Source organism: Trypanosoma brucei, assembly GCF_000002445.2.
Source record: "Trypanosoma brucei brucei TREU927 chromosome 11 chr11_scaffold01 genomic scaffold, whole genome shotgun sequence".
NCBI lineage: Eukaryota > Euglenozoa > Kinetoplastea > Trypanosomatida > Trypanosomatidae > Trypanosoma > Trypanosoma brucei.
This window is the reverse complement of record NT_165288.1, coordinates 3355898-3380267: the sequence shown is the minus strand read 5'-3', so window position 1 is coordinate 3380267 and position 24370 is coordinate 3355898. Positions and strand designations below refer to the sequence as shown.

Sequence of the window (24370 nt, the reverse complement as noted above, 5' to 3'; positions counted from 1 at the left end):
ACTTTCTACAGTTGTTGTTATTCACCTTCAGTCCATATTATTATTGTTGTTGTTACTTTTTTTTTTTAAATTACCATCACCGCCCGCCCACGGAGCATCTTCCTGTGTGCCCCTCTCGTGTGTTTATACTTGGGACAGCAGGCACCGAGGCGGGTATTATAAATGGGTAAGATGACAAATGAATATGTGTGTGTCTCTGTTTTCCTCGGTTGGCGTCGTGCCTTATTGCCGCGTGTTGCATGTGAGTGACCGTTAGTTGCCGTAACAGTAATGTAATATTAGAGCGTCAGCGGTCAACAAAGGTAACGGACCTCCGGAACGACACAACTTTACATGGCAGCAGCAGTAAACCGCAGAAACTTGGCTAGTTGAGGTAAACCTCCCACTTGCCTCCCTTTTTGTTACCCTTGAACCCGCCGTTAAAATAAAGCCGATTGATGACCGGTTGGACATGTGGAGGACCCAACACAAACTAACTCCCACAGGTGTTTTTTGTCTTTCTTTTTTTTTTTGTAACGACTGCTAGCCATTACGTGCTGGTTCCTCGACGCCAGGCGGTTAGAATCAATAGTTTTTTTGTTTTCACTCCTTTAACCTTCACTAACTTTCAATGACATTTGTCTTACCTCTGTTTTTTTCCTTCGAATCACTCTCATATATCCCTCTGTTTCAAAGGAAGTGGTGTAAAAGAAAGACACTGAAGGAGAAAATCAGAGAGCAACAACGGCCGGCGGGCACGGCAACAACAGGCAGAAGTAGTGCGAAGGAGTTATACAATGACAGCGAACGATGAATACCACATTAGTTTCCACCAGAAACTGCGGTACTTTGCGCTTCAACAGGACGCTGCGACGCAATCGTCCGATATACGGCGGAATCGTGTTTTTCTTGAGCAACTTCTTGACAGTAGAAAGCGCAATATCGCCATGGGCGGTGCCTTTTGCAGCCCCACGGGGAGTATACGTAGTCGAGCGGCTTGTAGCATTGCTTCTTTTAACAGGAGTAACGCCAGCAGAAGGTATGGAGGTGGGCCACCCAGCCTGTCGCCGCAAGCAGCAAGCCAGACGTCTCCGGCTGCAAAGGGGGAAGGCAGAAAGTCTTTTATTGTGGCAGGTCTGCATGCCGACCGACGTGACCGTCACCCAGCGTTCGACGTTACTGTCCAGTACGCGGAGGAGTGCATCTTCGCTGCGTACTTCCTTGTGTCGCGTGGTTTATACGATGATGCGATGAATATTTGTCTCAAGTCTATCGAGAAGGATGTGAATACAACGCTGCGCGATGCTTGCGCCGTAGCGGGCACAGTCTCAGCAATATCAAAAAGCGCCAGGAAAACCACAGCGTTTGGTCGCCTTTTGCAAACTGAGGGAGAGACACCCACGGCCGGCAGGCGCAGTCTGCGGTTTGTCTCAAAGGAGGTTGATCAAGAGAGGCGGGCGAAGTTTACTGACGCTTGGCGCGTCGTTGTGCAGTACGAGTTGCTTACTCAAGCATGCCAGTTTTTTCGGCTTTTCACCGGCGCCTCTTCGTTCCGGTGCCGCCCCGGTGTTTTACAGCAAGCGACGTCGTGTTTAGAGAATGTAGTCCATAGGCTTGTTTCCGCTTGTGACGTGGAGGCGGATTTGAACTACTTTGTCCTGTTCAACGCCACCGTCATGATATATGAAATGTGCCTGCATTTGATGCGTTTCGCAAGTGGGAGCACTGCGGTGGTAATGCCGGTTATTGCACGTTCTACTGCGTACTGCATCGAGGTATGTGAGTCGGGGACACTCAAGCTCTCAACTTCGCGCTACTTGCTTTGGCGCGTGCGACTATATGAGCTTTTATGCAATTGTTATGAACGGCAAGGGATGTATGAGGAAGCGTTGCACCAAGCGCAGCGCACGCTGGTGAAGGTACGGGAACTTGTGGAACTTGAGTTTGTAGACGGGGTTGGGCCTTCAGAGGAAACCAGGGAGATTCTGCTCGTGGCTTTGTACAATGTCCACCTCACTGTGTTGAGGTACACTTGGTACGTGAATGGATCAGGCGCGGAAAGGTATTCACCTCCACAACCGAGTGTCGGTGGAGCTGGAGATGGGGCGCATGGCACCAAACAGGTGCCAAGTGTTGGAGATTCTACTGTTCGTGATGGTTCTGAAGCGTATAACGGTGACCTTCCCTGCAGTGGACTTGATGTGCTTGACAAGGCATGGCAGACACTGATGAGAGTGGAGTTGCCAACTGCCTCGGAGGTGTCTGCCGCACTCGTTGGAGGAGCAGGGTATCGCCTTAATAAGGCCAAGCAACAGCAAAAATCAAGGGATCGCCGCAACATGGATGCGTTGAAAAAGACAAGGTTGGTTGAGAGAGCTCGGGGCCCTCTAATGCGTTTCTTGCTCGCTGTGGCCATCACTTCAATACCCCCTACGACACGACCAAGAAGTAGAACCGATCAACTTGGTGATGCTGCATTTGATCCGAGCACATTCATGGGTAAGTTGCACTTGTGGGCGACTTCGGCACTCGAATTTTTGGCGCGTCACGCGGTGCGCAATTATCTGAAGGAAAACCCTACAATCGCGGAACGATGCCGGCTAGAGGGTTTTGATAGCTCTGAAACGACTAAAGCCGCAAATAATGCGTTCGCTGTGGATGCGCCCGCCACAAAGTCTACGGGGAAGAAGAGTGCTGCGCCCCGTCGGAAGGGCCGTGAAGGGAATGTTGTGCCCCAAGAGTTCAGTGTTGTCGAAGACGATGTACTGCTTGGGAGTATTACCCTGGAGGCCCTGCTCTGTGAAATTGGGTACCCAAAGCCACCAGGTCCTTTCCTCTTTCATGGAAACGAGGAGCAGCGTGATGGACGATCGATCTCCCGCTTAACGGAAACGGAGGAAGAGAGCATCGCTACAGCATTGTTGCTTCATTGCGTGTTGTATGATGCCCCGGATGTCGATTTGTATGGGCGGCTTTGCATCTGCTCCACTAGTCTATTGTGGCGGAAACTCGGTGAAAGTGATGAGGGGTTGGCTTCGCGCCCAGTTTCACCATCGCCTGAAAGCGGAAAGGTGGGTGGACGGCACTCGCGATCACCCGTGTGGGCTTTAGCAAATGTATTCACCGCTTCTTTACACATCCTTCGGCACATGCGAAGGGTGCGCGGGTGTGGAGCAGCTGAAAGTGGTGCTGATCGACATTCTTTGGAAGATATTTACAGTATCTTTCCCGTCGCTGAGCATCTCAGGAGGCTGTTGGAGCAGTGTAAAGGGCCTCTGTTGATTAGTGTATCCAACAGTAATAATAACGACAGTGCTATCGCTGTGGCCTTCGGTGCCCCCGTTGACGGCTTGTCCTCTGCCTCTCCCTCCATGACGTCATCCTCTGTTTTGTACCCACCTCTGCTGAGTTCAACCACAGCGGTGTCGGAGTCCGTGCGGGTAGTCTGTCAGCAACTGCTGGAGCGTGGCGCGGAGTTTTTACTCCACCGTATGGCCCGCTACTCCCCCAGCAAGCTTCCAGTTGTGACAAGGTCAGCGCCCCTCTTGCGTGATGGCAATGGGGTGAGTGTCGCATCGGGGCACCAACTGGATAAGGACCCGGTGGAGTTGTATCACGAGATCATATGCACATACTTGGATGTGAAGGCGAGTAGTGGGCTGACAAGCGCTGTCGACTTTAGCGAACTTGTTCTGAGATATGCAAAAGAGGTTGTGGCGGAGGTAGAAGTAGTTAAAGAGAAAGTTGTTGGTGCCCAAGGGGCCGGTGACGACAATGATGGAAATGCGGTTTCAGGGGAGGCAGCTGCGGGATCGGCATCACCGACATCGCATCAAGGAGGGGAGGTTGGTGGATCGGTAGATGGGCTCCCAAAGGGTGTGGACTCCGCCTGCGTATTTCGCAAAAAGCATCACCACGCCATGCTAGGGATTTCTGCCATTAATATTGCGTTGAGGTGGCTTTCCAGTGCGACGCATCTGTTGGATATGCATAACTCCGCACAGGTTGCAGGGGTTGATACTGGTGCTAGATTAGGTTTAGGGTCGCATGTGTCTGCGTTGGTGGCTAGTGGTGAGCAGGAGGTGCGTGATATAAGGACTGATTTAATGCGTTGTCGAATCGAACTGTGTTGGTGTGCTAGTTTGTATCAACAATCTTTTGCAGCTATTGAAAGGCACAGAGAGGACGTCACACGAATTAAGGAGCGCCAGGCGAAGGCTAATATTTATGGCGCCGTTACGCTGAAGGAGAAGAATATTCTAAAGTCACTTATCCAGGAGGAACCACAGTTTTTGGATACCAATGAGCGAGAGAGGAAACGGCTTGTTGCGTGGGCGCGGGAGAGTTCGGACGCATTACTACTAGCGCTTGTCTTGTTGTGTTTGGCATCCCATCAACCCCGGCGGAAGGTACAGCGGGAAATGCTAGAAGAGGCTTTTCATCTGCTGTGTCGTCCCGAGTGGAGTGGATCAAATGGGAGTTTTGGGGTTGACAAACTGGCCCCGCGCGAGGGGAGTGCGTACTCTCCTCTCATGATTTGGTGCTACGCCGTGACCATATGTGGGAAGCTAGGATTTACGGAGTGGATGGAGAAGTCAAGGGATGTACTGCACGCAGCTTTTTTGTGTGATAAGAGCAATGCGCCATGTCTCCGAGACTCAGCGGCGTCACGGAGCGTCGGTACAATTACTAGGGAAGCAGCTACCGTCACCGCGGAGGGTTCGCGTCGCTCTCCCTCACCAACTGGGGATGGTAACACCATCATAAGCCCCCTAGAGTTCCAACCGAGCGAGGAAATCTTGTCTGCGTCATCACCATTGCAACTGCGAGCGCTTGTTTCGGCTATTCTTTGGATGTCTGTGGGCGATATGAAAGGCCACGCTTACAAAAACTTTTGTACCACAGGGCTCATGCCTTTTACTGAGCACAGCATGTTGGTCGAGGTGCCTTTCCCAAAACGTTATAAGTTGCAGGAGACTCAAGTTGTATATATGCGCTGCGCATACCGAATTCGGTTTGTCATGGAGCTTGCGTTCCGCGTTAAAGATTATGGACGTATGATGCGCTGTGCCTTCGAGTTGTTCAACGCCCTCCTTCCAACACTTGTGGACGACAATTACTGTCCTGTTGTGCTGCGGCCGCTCGGCACATTGTGTAAGATCCTGTTGTTACATCCCACCTCCACGTCTGATGATCCGGACGTGCAGTTGTTGGCGGTTCGCGTTCTTGGTGCATTACTCCTTACGATACGAAGGATGGCTTCTATGCCCTGTTCTGCCCCTTGCGCCAATTTGCATGCTGATACTAACAGCAAGGACCAAATTGTGGGGCAACAGGCGGGAGCAACAACCCCTGCAGGGGCCCCGGTAGTGTCGCCCGAGCGCTGTTCTGAGGATTTATCTGACCTTCCTTCGACCATCGCTGGGTGGTATGAGCTTCTTCTTCAGGCATTTGAGCGTGTATGGAACGATGTATACAACGCTCCTAACTTGCGGCAGCGCCGTCACAGACACCGAATTCGCTGCAGTGCGCGCAGAGTGCAGCGCGTCGTGAATTCAAAGGGAAGCGCTCCCGAAGGTACGCAGGGGACACCAGCTCCAGGCAACCGAGGCGAAAACGCCTCGCGCGGGACTTCATCTCGCCTTCGCCGCGGCTCCAGGGTGGGCTCTGCGGCACCATCCCAGACAACCGGCGCCCCTGCTGAGTGCGCTGCCGGTGTTTCGACATTTCCCGGAAGCTCGTACGTAATGTTAGACGACATCGTCGACGACTGCGTACCCATCGAATATGTGGAGCTCCTGGGGGAGATTCTTTTCAAAGTGCCTGCTCAGGTTGCCGGCTCCTTGAGAAAAGTCTTCTCTTCATGCGACAAAGCACTCGACTCGGTGTTGGCTGCGACGCCCAACTGCGTGGTATTAGAAGGTATTCCGCCATGGTTGTTGGAGGTGGTCCGAGCAGTGCACAGTCGATCAGCGCAGCTAGCCATCGAACGGCTCCATCAGGTGTGCGATCATCCCATGTACGCGCGGACAGCTGCATATGTCGTAGAGAGCCTGATGGAGCAAGGTGATGTCGTGAATGCGCGACGGCTGGCACTGGATACATTAAAGCGCCTTAAGGATATCCGCACCCTTATTAACGAGCACCAGAATGGATTGATTGAAAGCATGAGGAGCTGGCTCCGCCGAGAAGGGTACTTGCACATACAGTTGAAGGGTACTTCCTCAGTCGATGCATCGACGACTGATAACCCGACCGCACTGGAGAGTGCAAAAGAGTTGGCGGCCGAGGATGCGAGGGCTCAGGTTGCGCCTATAAATGAACTGGGACAACATATTGTTAGTAATACAGCGGAGGGAGAATGGTCACCTGTTGAGAAGGAAACATTGCGACAACTCACCCGTGGGTTTGCCTGGGTGTGGAGACGACAGATTGCACGGTGGCTGAGGGCCCGTATCATGCAGTTTTGCGTTCCTTTCACAGCGAAGCTGTATTTTTTCCTGGAGAAGATGTCACTACTGCAGTTGGAGCAATGCCAGGTGCTCCAAGAGAAAGCCACATTAGATACGTCTGGGAAGGTTTCCCGCCGCGCGAGCAAAGTGAAGGGAGGTGTTGACGAGTCCGTGTCAGCTTTGACTGAGGACATGCCAAAGGGTAAGCGTGCCGTGCAAGGGACAGCATTGGATGAAGGAGATGAGGAAGAGAGGTTTTTGTCGCACGCTATGCGGTCTGCTAGGTTGTTCAACCGTTGCGGTTTACCAGCTCAAGCGTTCCAGGTGGTTCTACTTGCGGTCGACGGGATTCGCACGTTTGTATGCGACGATCCCGCAGACGTGCAGCCACTGAACGACGCGCAGCAGACACTCGCTGAGGACGCCGGTGGCCGGGGTTCACCTTCGTGCGGTGGGACATACTCTAGCGATGCCGCGGACGGCTTCATTGATCCGCGCCTGTACCGATTTGTGGGGACACTTTCAGCTACGGAGCAACGAGCTTCCGTTATGCGCACGGGTCCTCGTTCCCGCGAAAAGCTGGTTGCCCTTGGACCGTACATATGCCCCCTTGCACAAACGATGCAGAGAACGTTGCTTCTGCTATGGGAAGGGTATGTAGACTATCGCCGTGACCTGGGGATCGTACAACCGAATGCCGTTAAAGTCAGACGCGATGTGCTGCTGGATGAGCAGCTACCATTTCAGGGACGCGTTCCCTCCCTTTTTTCCCTTTTCTCTCCCGCAGGTCAATATGAAGAGGCTTACCTTGAGCATGCTCGTGACGTGGAACAGCGGAAGAGGGGCCATTCGCTGCTTTATCAGACACACGAGGTATGTGCGAGGGAGAGTTTTGAGCGTACGAGGATTCAATGGCAGTCCTCATTGCAGTTGAGTTCGTTGATGGAGATGTGGGTGGATGTAATACCGGATGTGGGTTACTTCCTTCGTGAGTTGGAAGTTGACTGCAGCCTACTTGAGCAAGAAGCTGAGGAAAGGAAGTGCGCGTACGATACGGCCGTGGTCCAGCGGCAGCAATGGGAGGCGAGAGTGTCGAAGAAGCGGAGGAAGAAGACTGAGGAAGCTGGCACCGTGAGGTGTATCACGAAGCCAATTTCTTTCGAAGACCCCAATGGTATGGAGCTTGCCGCGAAGCGTCTTGGTTACACAATACCTATGGGCACAGCCATTGACAAACTGGTGTTTCTGTTGAAATGTGCACAGTTCAGTTGTCAACTGGCGTCCCTGCAAATTGCGGAGGAAGTTCAGAAGTTAACAAGCGGTTCCTTTTCGAGGCATTTGTTACCTTTTGTACTGAACGTGCAGTGTATGATTGGGGAACCTATTGCAAAGGAAACTGTGGACAAACTCTTAGAGGTGTACCGGGACGAGTCGAGGCAAAAGTCGCTATCCAGAAATGCGCGTTGGACATGGAGGAGGTATACCAAAACAGAAGCCTATTCACGTGCTATGCAGCGTCTGGGTCGGACGCTGCTGCCCTCATGGGGTACCCAGGGTGACAGCAAAATGTCCGTTTTGTCCATGCCGAACGCATCTTTCAACTTCTCTGCTGATGAATGTTCGCTTGTGTCAGATGTTCTTGTGGAGACTTCGCGCCCCCGCGCCACGGTACGAGCGGATGACAGTGTGGTATGTGGTACGAATCCTCCTAATGCTGACGACACCAACGGCGCGTCACGACCCACATCACTGCACGACGTCACCGGGTCGTACGATAATCTTATATCGTACCTCCGTCAACGCCGCCTGTTTGGACCCCTTGCAGAGGAGCTTTATGAACTGGGTCGTATTTACATACTGCATCGTCAGCGCGATGAGGCGGAAAGGTGTTGGTTAGATTCAGTGGATGCGGCACTTGGTGTGCCCGAGAGCTTACGTAACTCAACTGCGGTTGATACGTGGTCCGAATTCCAAGCAGCCTCTGTGGGGTGTCCTCGCATTCTTTTGGCCATTCTCTCACTAACTTCTCTCGCCATGTACACTTACCGGGAGCAACAGAAACGTGCCGTGGATGCGTGCTTGCTTTCTGCCCGTGTTCTTGAGCGCCTCTTCGAGCAGTCCTCAGGCAGTGGTCTGCCGCAATGTTTGCGTGACTTTTGTGGGTTCGCACTGGAGGACATCATAGTTTTGCCACATCTTCGTGAACCATTAACTACACTGATGCCGCAAATCATACATCATCTGCTATTTTTGGGGTGGGAGCTATTACAATTTAAATTTCCAGTGTATTCTGCTATGGTTGCCTGCTTGGCGGAATACCTAGCACGAACCTACACGCGTCATGTGCCGCTAACGGTGGAAATTCGACTACTGCAGGCAAAGGCAGCTGCATACAGTGGTAACTTCCGGGCCTCTATGGGCATACTGCGCGATGTGTGTCAGGGTAAGCGCGTGCCGTGTGTGGCACTGGAGAGTTTTGATCTGTGCGCTTCTGGGAGTGAGGCGTTAAAAACTACTAAAGGTTTAAAGGGCGCAGATACCGGCGCGCAGTCTCGCCGGCAGGCGGAGCCGGCTGCTGAAGCACCGAATAATCAAGCACTCCAGCAGCAGCAGCATCAGGAGGAGTCATCTCAATCTGGTTTATACAACGATACCGAACTCCCCACGAGCCCTGGAAACGTGGCGTGCATTCAGGTTTTCATTACGCAGTGCTTTACTTCCCCAGGGTCTGATGATCGCCCAGCAGCGGATGCAGCAGGAGCGTCCGTGGGGCAAACCGTTTCTTCACTGATGTCGGGGGCCTCTGGTCTTCCAGAACCGGTTGCGGCGTACTACGGAAAACGGCTGTCACAACGTGTAGAGCTCACTCTGGCGGAGTGCCTTGTTGTCCTTGGGGGAAAGGAAGCTGCTTACGTTTGGGGAAGCCTCGGTGGTCAATCGCAGCCCCCAGCGTCCGGCACGACAACAGGGGCTGACCGCCGTGCGATGCGTTCCCGTGGGAGTCAGCGCCCGATGAATCTCACGTACAATAACAGCGCTTGTCGTGAGGCTCTAAATGCTGCGGAGCAGATTCTTCAGGTCATCCTAGCCCGACTACAGAAGGTGCAGCAGCAGCGGCAGGGCGAGCGACAGCAGCACCCGCGGCAATCGGGCAACTCAACGAGTACTGTCGGGGACGGCAATGCATTTGTCTTGCGTGGTAGGAAGAGTGTGCCGCGTGACTCCGCCCCGCCTTCTTCGCGTTTACCGGACGGTGGAAACGCAAAACGTTGGCGTGAAGTAGAAGACACTTACACTCGATGCACATCTGAGCGTTTACTATCGAGGATATATACCGTACGTGGGGAGTCTATGAAAGCACTTGGGTTGTTGAAGGGTCTCGTGAGATCTTTTGAGAATGGCGGGTCGTTTGTCTGCAATATACCTCATGTGCCATCCTTCCTGTGGACAGTGGGTACACACAATTTCTGGTGCGAGGTGTATGAGCTCATGACTCAGAACCATGTGCGCCTTCTGGAGTACTCGGTAGCGCAGAAAGTAGTTGATCACGCACTCGCTCTATGCGAGCAGTGCGGCGATTCATACAGCGCACGCGTCTTTTCCTTGTACCGCGCCACAATATCAATGCGCACAGGGACAGCAAGTGATGCCGAGGAAACTCTCAATGGATTGCTGGATGTTTCTCGATCATTGGTGTGCGACAGCCGCATGGATTTGTTTCACCCTTGGACCATACTGGCTCTTGAAGCCCTGAGGCGAGAAAAGCAATGTAAAGAGAGCCAGAAGGGTTCCACCTCGTCCATCGACCTTCTGGAGGGTGCTGTACTGAATCTGCAGGAGTACAGCCAGGTACATAGTTTGCTTCCTCTTACCTTTTGCTTCAACGAGAGGAAGCAAGATGATAGTAGGGAAGTAACGAAGAGAGAAAACCGGCGCGAAGTTTTATGGAAACAGCTTGCCCCCTTGCCGTGGAGTACGGATGCTGTTTATGTCCATAGGGCAGTGAATACCCTGGCTGAGGAGCACATTCGAGTGGGTTTACTTGACCAAGCGGAACATCTGCTGCAGGACGTCATTTTATCCGTCGCATCGCGTTACGACACAGCAGCACATCCCACTGCACTCATTGAAAGTCACTTTATGTTGGCCCGCCTTCTCTGCCTGCGGAACCCCTCGCTTATCACAGCAAGGCAAGAAGAGAACCCCTTGCAGCAGCAGCGAAAGGGAGGGGAAACAATGGGTGGGGCGCCGGTCACTGTGATGGCTCACGAAATGTCGAGCGAAGAGGAGATGATTGCTTCACTCGAACCGTATCGACAGAATCCCGTTCGATTGCTCATGTCTGTCGTAAAGCAGGTGGTATCGGTTGGTATCCACGACTATAATATACTACGTGTTGCGCTGCTATTGCTCTCAGCCTTGTTTTCACATGCGGGCCGAGCGTTTTGCATTGTTGCTGCCAACTGTGCAGTGCTTGCCAAACTTGTCGCCGACATGAAATTTCATGTCTTCAGCGGTACAAGTGTGTTTTCGCTGTACGGAGATGACGCTATTTCGCTGGGGACTGACGTTGTATTTGCTGAGAGTGTCACTGCCTACATTCATTATCAACAGCGCAATGTGGGGAATGTTATGGAGAAAGAAGGTCCAGGGTGGGATAACGCTGCTGGAGGGGGAGGTTCTTTACCTCCGAGTGGGCCCAGTCATCCGCGGACGCGTGATGACCGAGAGCGAGCAGCTCAGAGAAACAATGTGTCACTCCCTGCGGTCGTTTCTGCGTTTGCCGCTCTTCATCGAGAGCGTTCACTAGACTGCTTGCTCCCACCACAGGAGTCACTAGATCTTGAGCTCGCCCTGCAACATGTCCGCTCGTTTCTCCAGACCAGAACCGCCCCTCTGAGCTGCAGTTACCTGTGGCACAGCGAAGGGGCGTTGGAGTCAATTCTGAAGCAGCAGGCTTCTTCTGCCACCCGTCCCGGTGGTGCTTTCAGGACGCAACGTACTGGTGCATCTACGGCTACAGTAATAGGGGATGACAACGCGTCGCCTGCTGGGTTTTTGCCACCTGTCATAATAGATGCGCTTCCCTCGTTATTGTCTCCCCAAACGCTCCAGCAGCTCCACGTGCCACGCGCCAACACTGTCATTTGCAATACTTTCCAGTACGAGTCGGCGAGCGCTGATCCTGTTGCTTACAACGAAAACATGAGTATTCGCGCCGCCTCGCCCCGCTGTGGGCAAGGTGCCAATGGTGGCGGTGCAGCTTGCAAACAGGCTGAACCGGTGTCAACTCTCAAGTTTGTGCTCGTCGTCTCCCCTGCCAACGATCCAGCCGCAACGCAGCCCCCTTCGGTTGCCGAGAAACCCTACCACCCAACTAAGAAGACTGCACGTGCGACGAATAAAGGTATGACGCACTCGCTTGCTGCTTCAACCGGTGAAGGGCCACGTTGGGTGGACGCCGGTTCCATTTTCAACATGTGGAATAGTACGCAGTGTGTGGTGTTTGACTGCCCCGTTGCGGAGATGAGGCAACTGCAAGCCCAAGCAGCTCACACGTTGCTCCTTATGCAAAGTCCGGCACCGTCGCTGCCCTTGGCCAAAGCGCCCCCGGGCGTGGAAGGTGCCGTGGATGAAGAGGACATTGCCGCCGGTGCCGCCCTTACACAGCAGCTAAATGAAGTTTTGTCAGTGCTATTCACGAAGCTAGCACCACCTACCACGGGAAGGAAAGCAATGCGCGCGCCGATGACTGTTGAAGGGCTCCTCAGCGGAGCTTCGAATCTTAACGCTACTCCGTTCGGCAACAACAGTGGAGCTGTTGGTGCCAGTGGGAACCACGGAAACCCTTGGGGTGGACGAGCCGCCATTGTTGGTGCCGGTGCGACTGACAAGGTTGCGTCCGGCACCGCTCCGGGTTACAAAGAGAAGGGTGCGGACGATGGGTGTGACGAATCCGATGAGGTATCGCCTGTAGACGAGGCTAAATCAAAACTTGTTGCTGATTTTATTCAGATGATTGTTGCATCGATAATACCACGTGCCGTCGTTGACGATGCGTTGATGGAGCGGAATGTTCAAATGCTGATGCCGCGTTGCGCGGTTACCGTGGATGTCGTACGGTTTTTGATGGCAGTGACCAGCAATGACGGACATGGGATGTCATCGTTTAATCCGGGTCTACATGATTGGTTTTCTCGCATAGCTGCGTTCGGATCTGGGCAAGTCGTCAGATAGATGTTGTGTGAAACTTCAAAGGAATGATGATCGCGCTACCAGTTGGATGGGGATAAAACCAACCATAGGTTGGTGGGATGCGGGGTCAATGTTGTTGAAGCCTGTCTGTGGGAAGTGCGCCACATCAGGGGGGCGTAGGGCAAACACCACGGGCAAACAGAGAAATTGGGACCTGCCTGTTGTTCATGGCTGGGGGCTGTTGGAGGATTACACCTCAGTGTCCAGGAGGTGAGACTGAATGTGCATTGTCATGTTTACGCAGTATGTATATTACCCCTTCAGCGTTTTCATGAATTGTCGTCGCCTTAGAGTTGCATACGAAAGGTGTGGCCATGCGAAGAGGGTGCTTTTTTTCACTTCCGATGAAGTGATCACCTTTTTAATTTTCATAATCCCCTCTCCCCTCTCGTTGTATTATGTTTGTGCATATCAACCTGTTCACGAGGATAGATGTATATTCCTTCAGATCTAATAATCCGTTGTAGGCCGTGAGGGAGGGTACTTGCCCTACTGCCAAACCTAAGGCCCTTGTTTCCCGTTCGCTTCTTTTGATTTTCTACCCATGGCAACTCTTGTTGGGTTTCTTCGGGAAATGCAGCCGATATGTGCATATGAAGCTAGAGATAGAGGGGGGACTCTGGGCTTTGCTCCCGAGGGCTCCCGCGTGCGCCAAAAAGTTTGTTGTTGCTTCGCCCATGGTACAATAATGCCGTGAGCGGCCCCTGGCGCCCCTTAGCGCAGAGACAGTATGTGGCAGTGGTGCAACCTCGTTGCTAAGTCCGCGCTATATACATATGCGTTTATTTTGCCTGTATACACCTTTTTTAACTTTTTGTCCACCTTCGTTTTCATCTTCATCTGTGCACGAAGACGGAGGTAACATATAACGCGAGAAGAAAATAGAAAGGGACTCTTTAGTGGCCGTTGCTTTAGCGGGCGATGTGGAGCAAAGCGGAGCATTTGGGGGAACCAGTAACATTTCTTCTTGAAGTAACTGACGGCGTGCCCGCTGATCCTGCGGAGTTTCTTGATGATTTGCTTCAGCGTTTGCGCGAGGTGAGTCTCAAGGGATGCATTTATGAAGCCGCATGCCGTGTGTACAACCCTCTTTTAGTATACGTTAGTCTTATGGACGATCCTGACACCGAGCCTGTGGACTTGGAGAATCAAGACGAGGTCGGAATCGACGAATGGTTTCCACTCCACCTCGCCATTGTTTTGCTGCGGCAAGAGGTGGTTGAAGCAATTGTGACATTTCACCGAACATATGGAGGGGTTGTACTTGACAGCGTTTCGTGTGGAAGCGCTATCGGCACACCTTGTGAATACCATGACGTTGAGGAGCAATCTGGCCGTATTTCATCGCTGCCGGTTGCTCCTTCGTGTGGCAGCGATGCTTTGGGAGTTACCATGGCTGGGGGCGTCGAAAAGTCGCAGGGCCAACTAAACTTGGGTGACCGCGACGCAAGATGCCAGATCAGGCGCGAGTTTGCTGGTGCTTTTGTTGTTTTTGGAGCTAACTCAGAGAGATCACCACTTCGTGACGGAGGGAATAACGACAGCTGCAACACAAGCAATGGAGAAAATGTTGGTGCGTTGGGCTTGAGTTCTGAATGCAAGGGAGTGAAATGGCCGTTCAGACTGTCCTGTGTGTCGGAAGCCTTACGCCCGCTACTTCTGCGTCTCGTGTGGGAGGGGACTCGTCATCGTGGTGACCGCCACTGTGGCTGCCGTAGAGGTAGAGCGCGAGGTGGCTCTAAAGGCAGCGATAACGCTGAGCTGGTCTCCCTACCCGAGGGCTGTTTCACCGAGCGCATTGCTAGGTTAAGCAATGCTGCACGACGTAACGATACTCAACCCCTCTCCAGCATTTTGGTGGATTCAACTGTCATGTATGATGTATGCAACGGCAATATAGCTACACTGTTTGACGTTTTGGAGGTTTTCGATGGGTTGCTACTACCTGTTTTTTGTGGTGAAACCCCCCTTTCAGTAGGTGACAACGGCAGATTGACTACTGCTGGCACAGGCGAGCAGCCAGATGACACCAGAGGCGGTGGTTGCGGTTGCGTCGAGGCTAGCGAAAAACGTATGCGCCAGTGCCAATTACCGTTACAGCCGCATTTTTACCTTTCCTGCCCAGTGCAAGATCCCCAAAAGCTTGCTTTCATCCTTCTTTGGGTAGATTTTCGCCGCTCAACATTGTTGAAGCTCGAGCAGCATGGTCCCGATATCGTGGGCGGCTACAGCCCTGCGTTACGGCACGGTGACGTACCTGCCACCGTTCCGACCGCAGCGTCACTCCACAGCGTGCACCTTTTCCTCTTGTTGCAGTTAGTCTCGCTTGAGTGTACGGTTCAAAAATTTTTACCTCTTGTGGAGGCCATTGATGAAACTCAAACTGTGGGTGACATGCCTGTGACATTTGTGGCGGCGTTGGTAGCGGGGGCTGTGGCAGCTTCATTCCCCCAAAATGGCCCGCTGCTACTAATGATGTGTGAGAAGCTGAGGGTTTTGCTAGCAAGCGCGTCGGGTGAGCAAGCGGCGCTCCGGCGGTACGTAGCTTCACCACCAGCCAGTGAAGCAGAGCGCTTCAGTGTGTTATGGTTGATGGCCACACCGTCTACTCCGCTGAAGAAGTTTAGCTCAAGAGCGGAGATGTTGTACTTTGGGTTAGTTGAGTCAGTGCTGCTTGGTGCAGAAAAGCTATGGGCCACGCAACAAGTGTCTGTTGATGCCAGAGCTCGTGATGAAGCTGAACGAGCATTGGCGGATTGGCTTGTTATGTGCTGTGATATCTTTGATGGTTTAAAGGATTGTGAGGATGGCACGCCACTGGGATTTTCGAGGGATATGGTATATCGGCTAATGGGTGGCTGTTCACCGTGTCCCACACTGCACTCCATACTTCATCGTCAGCGCCACGAAGTTTTTACCACTACCGACGTTGGTGAGAAAAGCACCTCCGATTTTAACACAACGGGTAATAGAGCTGCCGTGCAAAACCCAGAAACGGCATTTGCGGCGGCGCAACAAGCCTTTGCCAGAATCGTAGGTATGGTAAGCAACGACATGAAACTGAACATTTATGCCTTGTACAAGCAGGCTACCGTTGGCGATATCAATATTTCGAGACCGTGGTTAACCGATGTGGTTGGACGCGCTAAGTGGGATGCATGGTGCAGGGTTAAAGGGATGAGTAAGGAGGTTGCAGAGCAACAATACGTTTCACTGGTATCCGCACTACAAGAGCATCGTAAGAGTTCAATTGGGTGATATTCGTACATAAACTGCTGTACAACAGCGCCCTCCCCACAATTGTTCCTTCAGCGCAGGGAACAGCGGCATGCGGGCAGTGCCGCCGGTACATCCTTGCGTGCGGCTACATTCACTTATGTCGCTGTGTAGCGAGCTTCAGCTCACCTTGCTTCCTCATGTCCAATTGGTGTTATTGCTTGTCCCACTTTTTCCTCCTTCAGGGTTTGTTGCCCGCACACTTTCCAGTTACATCATGAAGCGTTAGCCACTACTTTTTATTACTTAGGCTGCTGTAAGGGCGGGTCAGCCACATAATCCTTCTACGATTTCAGCAGCGTGTGTGTGTGTGTGTGTGTGTGTGGTGCCAACTCTTCACAGGTCCCTATTCTTTGAGTTTGCGCGAGTTGGCTTGTTCCTCCTCCATGAGTGTCGCGCTGATGAGGTTCCAACGAAACGTGTGCTAGTCGATGTCTTCATGGCATTACGGTCTACTGATATCTGCTGGAAGATGGTCAGACTTCACAGTGGTAAAGCAAACAGTAATACATATTCAGTAGATGTTGGGGCAGCTACACTAGTTTGCCTTCTCCCCAGTGCATGAAGCGCTGCGGCTCTCCACTAATGTGAGTTAATGCTACAGTTTGTTGCATGGATCTGTTGCGACCTTTCCACTCGGTAAAGTGGACAACATGAGTTTTTTTTTTCGTTGCTGTTGCCAACGCGCTTTCCCCAAGAGCAACTATCGACCTTACCTAGAACCTCTACGAACAATTAACTTTAAAGAAGCAAAAAACAGAAACAGTAATGTTTTTTAGACAGGATTGTCAAATGTGATAACAGCACTTAGAAAGCAATATGCCTCTTGTGTGCAAGCTTTCTCTTCATTCATTCCATTAGCTGCTCTGTCGTATATTGAAAACACATCAAGAGAAGAGAAACAAGGACAGTGCTAACGATGCCACCCAAATCTCACAAGCGCTCGCGTAAGGAAGGGGAGGTGGAGGAGCCACTTCTGACAGAAAACCCCGACCGCTACGTTATCTTCCCTATCAAGTACCCTGACATATGGCAGAAGTACAAGAAGGCACGTTCCAACTTCTGGGCGATGGAAAACATTTATCTTGGGAATGACATGACAGATTGGGAGAAGCTGGACGACGGCGAGCGACACTTCATCAAACATGTGTTGGCTTTCTTCGCGGCAAGGGATGGCATTGTGCTGGAGAACTTTGTGCAACGGTTCATGTGCGAAGTGCAGGTACCTGAAGTTCGATGTTTCTATGGGTTCCAGATTGCTATGGAAAATATCCATTCTGAGACATACTCCGTGTTGATCGATACGTATGTTGTGGATCCCGACGAAAAGCAACGACTGCTACATGCCATAAGGACGATTCCGTGTATTGAGAAAAAGGCCAAATGGGCGATTGAATGGATTGGCAGTCAGACTTCGTTCCCTACGCGGCTCGTCGCGTTTGCGGCTGTCGAAGGCATATTTTTCTCTGGCTCGTTCTGCGCCATTTTTTGGTTAAAGAAGCGTGGCTTGATGCCCGGGCTCACCTTCAGCAACGAGCTGATTTCACGTGATGAGGGTCTGCACACTGACTTTGCTTGCCTATTATACGAGAAGTATATCGTAAACAAGCTGCCGAGGGATCGTGTGCTTGAAATTATATGCAATGCAGTATCAATTGAGCGAGAGTTCATTTGCGATGCATTACCTGTCCGCTTAATTGGAATGAATTCTCAGCTGATGACTCAGTACATTGAGTTTGTCGCCGATCGGCTCCTGGTGTCCTTGGGGTACGACCGTCATTACAACTCGAAGAACCCATTTGACTTCATGGATATGATTTCTCTTCAGGGGAAAACTAACTTTTTCGAGAAGAAGGTTGGTGAGTATCAGAAGGCTGGTGTGATGAGTTCCGAAAGGTCGTCAAAGGTTTTCTCTCTGGACGCAGATTTCTAGGGGATGTTATCGTTGGTGCGTGCCCGTATGTAAGGGGAACTGTGAAGTATGGGGCTGATGCCCTTTACTTTCATTGAGTTAGATATCTGTTACTCTGGTAAGGTCAGCGACTGCACCTCCTTGGAGTACTGGCTGTTGTTTTTAACAGATATCATAACAAGGAAATGAGCTTGTGGGCAGCAGCACGTATGCCTCCATACGCCTGCATGCAAACACATAGAATCGTACATAGGCATACACGAGAACCTGCGTGCGTACGGAAGTACGAACGTGGGTAAATCCGGAAATAGATATACACCTATGTAAATAGATATAGATGGGAGAGAATGTGTCCGCTTTAGTAAATGCCTTTCTTGTCTTTTTACCTTTGGTGGACAATTGATTTCAATATTAGTGCTTAGAGTGCCCTCACCTGACAAATATTTACACGCTATGCTTGATGGCAGTTTCTATGTGTGAGGGTGGTGAAAGGGAAATGTGTAAGAGGCATACCATTTTGCACTTTTGCACCTGTCAGGTTCCCATTGTTTTTCCCTTTGACTTGTTTTAGTTTTTCCATTTCGTAATGCCATAGTGGAGGGACGGTTGCAATTATTGCGACTACCCTTTTTGTGCTGATAGTTACACGATGGCAATGTATTGTGCGCGTTGGTTGGGATGTCCACTTCTTTCCACTGTTTCGCTACTTCACTACTCAATATGCCTCTTGTGTGCAAGCTTTCTCTTCATTCATTCCATTAGCTGCTCTGTCGTATATTGAAAACACATCAAGAGAAGAGAAACAAGGACAGTGCTAACGATGCCACCCAAATCTCACAAGCGCTCGCGTAAGGAAGGGGAGGTGGAGGAGCCACTTCTGACAGAAAACCCCGACCGCTACGTTATCTTCCCTATCAAGTACCCTGACATATGGCAGAAGTACAAGGAGGCGGAGAGCAGCATCTGGACGGTGGAGGAAATCGACCTTGGGAATGACATGACAGATTGGGAGAAGCTGGACGACGGCGAGCGACACTTCATCAAACATGTGTTGGCTTTCTTCGCGGCAAGCGATGGCATTGTGCTGGAGAACCTTGCGGAACGGTTCATGTGCGAAGTGCAGGTACCTGAAGTTCGATGTTTCTATGGGTTCCAGATTGCTATGGAAAATATCCATTCTGAGACATACTCCGTGTTGATCGATACGTATGTTGTGGATCCCGACGAAAAGCAACGACTGCTACATGCCATAAGGACGATTCCGTGTATTGAGAAAAAGGCCAAATGGGCGATTGAATGGATTGGCAGTCAGACTTCGTTCCCTACGCGGCTCGTCGCGTTTGCGGCTGTCGAAGGCATATTTTTCTCTGGCTCGTTCTGCGCCATTTTTTGGTTAAAGAAGCGTGGCTTGATGCCCGGGCTCACCTTCAGCAACGAGCTGATTTCACGTGATGAGGGTCTGCACACTGACTTTGCTTGCCTATTATACGAGAAGTATATCGTAAACAAGCTGCCGAGGGATCGTGTGCTTGAAATTATATGCAATGCAGTATTAATTGAGCGAGAGTTCATTTGCGATGCATTACCTGTCCGCTTAATTGGAATGAATTCTCAGCTGATGACTCAGTACATTGAGTTTGTCGCCGATCGGCTCCTGGTGTCCTTGGGGTACGACCGTCATTACAACTCGAAGAACCCATTTGACTTCATGGATATGATTTCTCTTCAGGGGAAAACTAACTTTTTCGAGAAGAAGGTTGGTGAGTATCAGAAGGCTGGTGTGATGAGTTCCGAAAGGTCGTCAAAGGTTTTCTCTCTGGACGCAGATTTCTAGGGGATGTTATCGTTGGTGCGTGCCCGTATGTGAGGGGAACTGTAAAGTATGGGGCTGATGCCCTTTACTTTCATTGAGTTAGATATCTGTTACTCTGGTAAGGTCAGCGACTGCACCTCCTTGGAGTACTGGCTGTTGTTTTTAACAAATATCATAACAAGGAAATGAGCTTGTGGGCAGCAGCACGTATGCCTCCATACGCCTGCATGCAAACACATAGAATCGTACATAGGCATACACGAGAACCTGCGTGCGTACGGAAGTACGAACGTGGGTAAATCCGGAAATAGATATACACCTATGTAAATAGATATAGATGGGAGAGAATGTGTCCGCTTTAGTAGATGCCTTTCTTCTTGTCTTTCTACCTTTGGTGGACAATTGGTTTCAATATTAGTGCTTAGAGTGCCCTCACCTGACAAATATTTACACGCTATGCTTGATGACAGTTTCTATGTGTGAGGGTGGTGAAAGGGAAATGTGTAAGAGGCATACCATTTTGCACTTTTGTACCTGTCAGGTTCCCATTGTTTTTCCCTTTGACTTGTTTTAGTTTTTCCATTTGGTAATGCCATAGTGGAGGGACGGTTGCAATTATTGCGACTACCCTTTTTGTGCTGATAGTTACACGATGGCAATGTATTGTGCGCGTTGGTTGGGATGTCCACTTCTTTCCACTGTTTCGCTACTTCACTACTCAATATGCCTCTTGTGTGCAAGCTTTCTCTTCATTCATTCCATTAGCTGCTCTGTCGTATATTGAAAACACATCAAGAGAAGAAAAACAAGGACAGTGCTAACGATGCCACCCAAATCTCACAAGCGCTCGCGTAAGGAAGGGGAGGTGGAGGAGCCACTTCTGACAGAAAACCCCGACCGCTACGTTATCTTCCCTATCAAGTACCCTGACATATGGCAGAAGTACAAGGAGGCGGAGAGCAGCATCTGGACGGTGGAGGAAATCGACCTTGGGAATGACATGACAGATTGGGAGAAGCTGGACGACGGCGAGCGACACTTCATCAAACATGTGTTGGCTTTCTTCGCGGCAAGCGATGGCATTGTGCTGGAGAACCTTGCGGAACGGTTCATGTGCGAAGTGCAGGTACCTGAAGTTCGATGTTTCTATGGGTTCCAGATTGCTATGGAAAATATCCATTCTGAGACATACTCCGTGTTGATCGATACGTATGTTGTGGATCCCGACGAAAAGCAACGACTGCTACATGCCATAAGGACGATTCCGTGTATTGAGAAAAAGGCCAAATGGGCGATTGAATGGATTGGCAGTCAGACTTCGTTCCCTACGCGGCTCGTCGCGTTTGCGGCTGTCGAAGGCATATTTTTCTCTGGCTCGTTCTGCGCCATTTTTTGGTTAAAGAAGCGTGGCTTGATGCCCGGGCTCACCTTCAGCAACGAGCTGATTTCACGTGATGAGGGTCTGCACACTGACTTTGCTTGCCTATTATACGAGAAGTATATCGTAAACAAGCTGCCGAGGGATCGTGTGCTTGAAATTATATGCAATGCAGTATCAATTGAGCGAGAGTTCATTTGCGATGCATTACCTGTCCGCTTAATTGGAATGAATTCTCAGCTGATGACTCAGTACATTGAGTTTGTCGCCGATCGGCTCCTGGTGTCCTTGGGGTACGACCGTCATTACAACTCGAAGAACCCATTTGACTTCATGGATATGATTTCTCTTCAGGGGAAAACTAACTTTTTCGAGAAGAAGGTTGGTGAGTATCAGAAGGCTGGTGTGATGAGTTCCGAAAGGTCGTCAAAGGTTTTCTCTCTGGACGCAGATTTCTAGGGGATGTTATCGTTGGTGCGTGCCCGTATGTAAGGGGAACTGTGAAGTATGGGGCTGATGCCCTTTACTTTCATTGAGTTAGATATCTGTTACTCTGGTAAGGTCAGCGACTGCACCTCCTTGGAGTACTGGCTGTTGTTTTTAACAGATATCATAACAAGGAAATGAGCTTGTGGGCAGCAGCACGTATGCCTCCATACGCCTGCATGCAAACACATAGAATCGTACATAGGCATACACGAGAACCTGTGCGCTTGTTACATGTGAGATAGCTAATATCATTTGATGATTTTAATGTCTGGAGTAAGACACTTGTTTATCGGGTGTATTTTTTTCTTTTTACCTTTGGTGGACAATTGATTTCAATATTAGTGCTTAGAGTGCCCTCACCTGACAAATATTTACACGCTATGCTTGATGGCAGTTTCTATGTGTGAGGGTGGTGAAAGGGAAATGTGTAAGAGGCATACCATTTTGCACTTTTGCACCTGTCAGGTTCCCATTGTTTTTCCCTTTGACTTGTTTTAGTTTTTCCATTTCGTAATGCCATAGTGGAGGGACGGTTGCAATTATTGCGACTACCCTTTTTGTGCTGATAGTTACACGATGGCAATGTATTGTGCGCGTTGGTTGGGATGTCCACTTCTTTCCACTGTTTCGCTACTTCACTACTCAATATGCCTCTTGTGTGCAAGCTTTCTCTTCATTCATTCCATTAGCTGCTCTGTCGTATATTGAAAACACATCAAGAGAAGAGAAACAAGGACAGTGCTAACGATGCCACCCAAATCTCACAAGCGCTCGCGTAAGGAAGGGGAGGTGGAGGAGCCACTTCTGACAGAAAACCCCGACCGCTACGTTATCTTCCCTATCAAGTACCCTGACATATGGCAGAAGTACAAGGAGGCGGAGAGCAGCATCTGGACGGTGGAGGAAATCGACCTTGGGAATGACATGACAGATTGGGAGAAGCTGGACGACGGCGAGCGACACTTCATCAAACATGTGTTGGCTTTCTTCGCGGCAAGCGATGGCATTGTGCTGGAGAACCTTGCGGAACGGTTCATGTGCGAAGTGCAGGTACCTGAAGTTCGATGTTTCTATGGGTTCCAGATTGCTATGGAAAATATCCATTGTGAGACATACTCCGTGTTGATCGATACGTATGTTGTGGATCCCGACGAAAAGCAACGACTGCTACATGCCATAAGGACGATTCCGTGTATTGAGAAAAAGGCCAAATGGGCGATTGAATGGATTGGCAGTCAGACTTCGTTCCCTACGCGGCTCGTCGCGTTTGCGGCTGTCGAAGGCATATTTTTCTCTGGCTCGTTCTGCGCCATTTTTTGGTTAAAGAAGCGTGGCTTGATGCCCGGGCTCACCTTCAGCAACGAGCTGATTTCACGTGATGAGGGTCTGCACACTGACTTTGCTTGCCTATTATACGAGAAGTATATCGTAAACAAGCTGCCGAGGGATCGTGTGCTTGAAATTATATGCAATGCAGTATCAATTGAGCGAGAGTTCATTTGCGATGCATTACCTGTCCGCTTAATTGGAATGAATTCTCAGCTGATGACTCAGTACATTGAGTTTGTCGCCGATCGGCTCCTGGTGTCCTTGGGGTACGACCGTCATTGCAACTCGAAGAACCCATTTGACTTCATGGATATGATTTCTCTTCAGGGGAAAACTAACTTTTTCGAGAAGAAGGTTGGTGAGTATCAGAAGGCTGGTGTGATGAGTTCCGAAAGGTCGTCAAAGGTTTTCTCTCTGGACGCAGATTTCTAGGGGATGTTATCGTTGGTGCGTGCCCGTATGTGAGGGGAACTGTAAAGTATGGGGCTGATGCCCTTTACTTTCATTGAGTTAGATATCTGTTACTCTGGTAAGGTCAGCGACTGCACCTCCTTGGAGTACTGGCTGTTGTTTTTAACAAATATCATAACAAGGAAATGAGCTTGTGGGCAGCAGCACGTATGCCTCCATACGCCTGCATGCAAACACATAGAATCGTACATAGGCATACACGAGAACCTGCGTGCGTACGGAAGTACGAACGTGGGTAAATCCGGAAATAGATATATACCTATGTAAATAGATATAGATGGGAGAGAATGTGTCCGCTTTAGTAGATGCCTTTCTTCTTGTCTTTTTACCTTTGGTGGACAATTGGTTTCAATATTAGTGCTTAGAGTGCCCTCACCTGACAAATATTTACACGCTATGCTTGATGACAGTTTCTATGTGTGAGGGTGGTGAAAGGGAAATGTGTAAGAGGCATACCATTTTGCACTTTTGTACCTGTCAGGTTCCCATTGTTTTTCCCTTTGACTTGTTTTAGTTTTTCCATTTGGTAATGCCATAGTGGAGGGACGGTTGCAATTATTGCGACTACCCTTTTTGTGCTGATAGTTACACGATGGCAATGTATTGTGCGCGTTGGTTGGGATGTCCACTTCTTTCCACTGTTTCGCTACTTCACTACTCAATATGCCTCTTGTGTGCAAGCTTTCTCTTCATTCATTCCATTAGCTGCTCTGTCGTATATTGAAAACACATCAAGAGAAGAAAAACAAGGACAGTGCTAACGATGCCACCCAAATCTCACAAGCGCTCGCGTAAGGAAGGGGAGGTGGAGGAGCCACTTCTGACAGAAAACCCCGACCGCTACGTTATCTTCCCTATCAAGTACCCTGACATATGGCAGAAGTACAAGGAGGCGGAGAGCAGTATCTGGACGGTGGAGGAAATCGACCTTGGGAATGACATGACGGATTGGGAGAAGCTGGACGACGGCGAGCGACACTTCATCAAACATGTGTTGGCTTTCTTCGCGGCAAGCG

General features: G+C 50.5%; 6 protein-coding genes across 6 annotated transcripts, besides 1 other annotated feature; all 6 read left to right on the top strand.

Moving 5' to 3' along the window:
* Positions 1–776: 776 nt before the first annotated feature.
* Tb11.52.0002 (hypothetical protein, conserved) lies at positions 777–12668 on the top strand (the record flags this gene model as incomplete). Its single annotated transcript, XM_824252.1, has 1 exon — positions 777–12668. The coding sequence occupies one exon, from the start codon at positions 777–779 to the stop codon at positions 12666–12668; it is 11892 nt and encodes a 3963-aa protein (XP_829345.1).
* Positions 12669–13607: 939 nt separating this feature from the next.
* On the top strand, positions 13608–15944 carry Tb11.52.0001 (acyl-CoA binding protein, putative; the record flags this gene model as incomplete). The annotated part of the gene is made up of 1 exon (XM_824251.1): positions 13608–15944. One exon carries the CDS (start codon positions 13608–13610, stop codon positions 15942–15944), a length of 2337 nt encoding a protein of 778 aa, XP_829344.1.
* A 318-nt stretch (positions 15945–16262) lies between these two features.
* Positions 16263–16287: a microsatellite.
* A 594-nt stretch (positions 16288–16881) lies between these two features.
* On the top strand, positions 16882–17895 carry Tb11.v4.0007 (ribonucleoside-diphosphate reductase small chain; the record flags this gene model as incomplete). The annotated part of the gene is made up of 1 exon (XM_824250.1): positions 16882–17895. The coding sequence occupies one exon, from the start codon at positions 16882–16884 to the stop codon at positions 17893–17895; it is 1014 nt and encodes a 337-aa protein (XP_829343.1).
* Positions 17896–18694: 799 nt separating this feature from the next.
* Positions 18695–19708, top strand: Tb11.v4.0006 (ribonucleoside-diphosphate reductase small chain; the record flags this gene model as incomplete). Its single annotated transcript, XM_824249.1, has 1 exon — positions 18695–19708. One exon carries the CDS (start codon positions 18695–18697, stop codon positions 19706–19708), a length of 1014 nt encoding a protein of 337 aa, XP_829342.1.
* An 802-nt stretch (positions 19709–20510) lies between these two features.
* On the top strand, positions 20511–21524 carry Tb11.v4.0005 (ribonucleoside-diphosphate reductase small chain; the record flags this gene model as incomplete). The annotated part of the gene is made up of 1 exon (XM_824248.1): positions 20511–21524. One exon carries the CDS (start codon positions 20511–20513, stop codon positions 21522–21524), a length of 1014 nt encoding a protein of 337 aa, XP_829341.1.
* Positions 21525–22301: 777 nt separating this feature from the next.
* On the top strand, positions 22302–23315 carry Tb11.v4.0004 (ribonucleoside-diphosphate reductase small chain; the record flags this gene model as incomplete). The annotated part of the gene is made up of 1 exon (XM_824247.1): positions 22302–23315. One exon carries the CDS (start codon positions 22302–22304, stop codon positions 23313–23315), a length of 1014 nt encoding a protein of 337 aa, XP_829340.1.
* Between the last annotated feature and the right edge of the window lie 1055 nt (positions 23316–24370).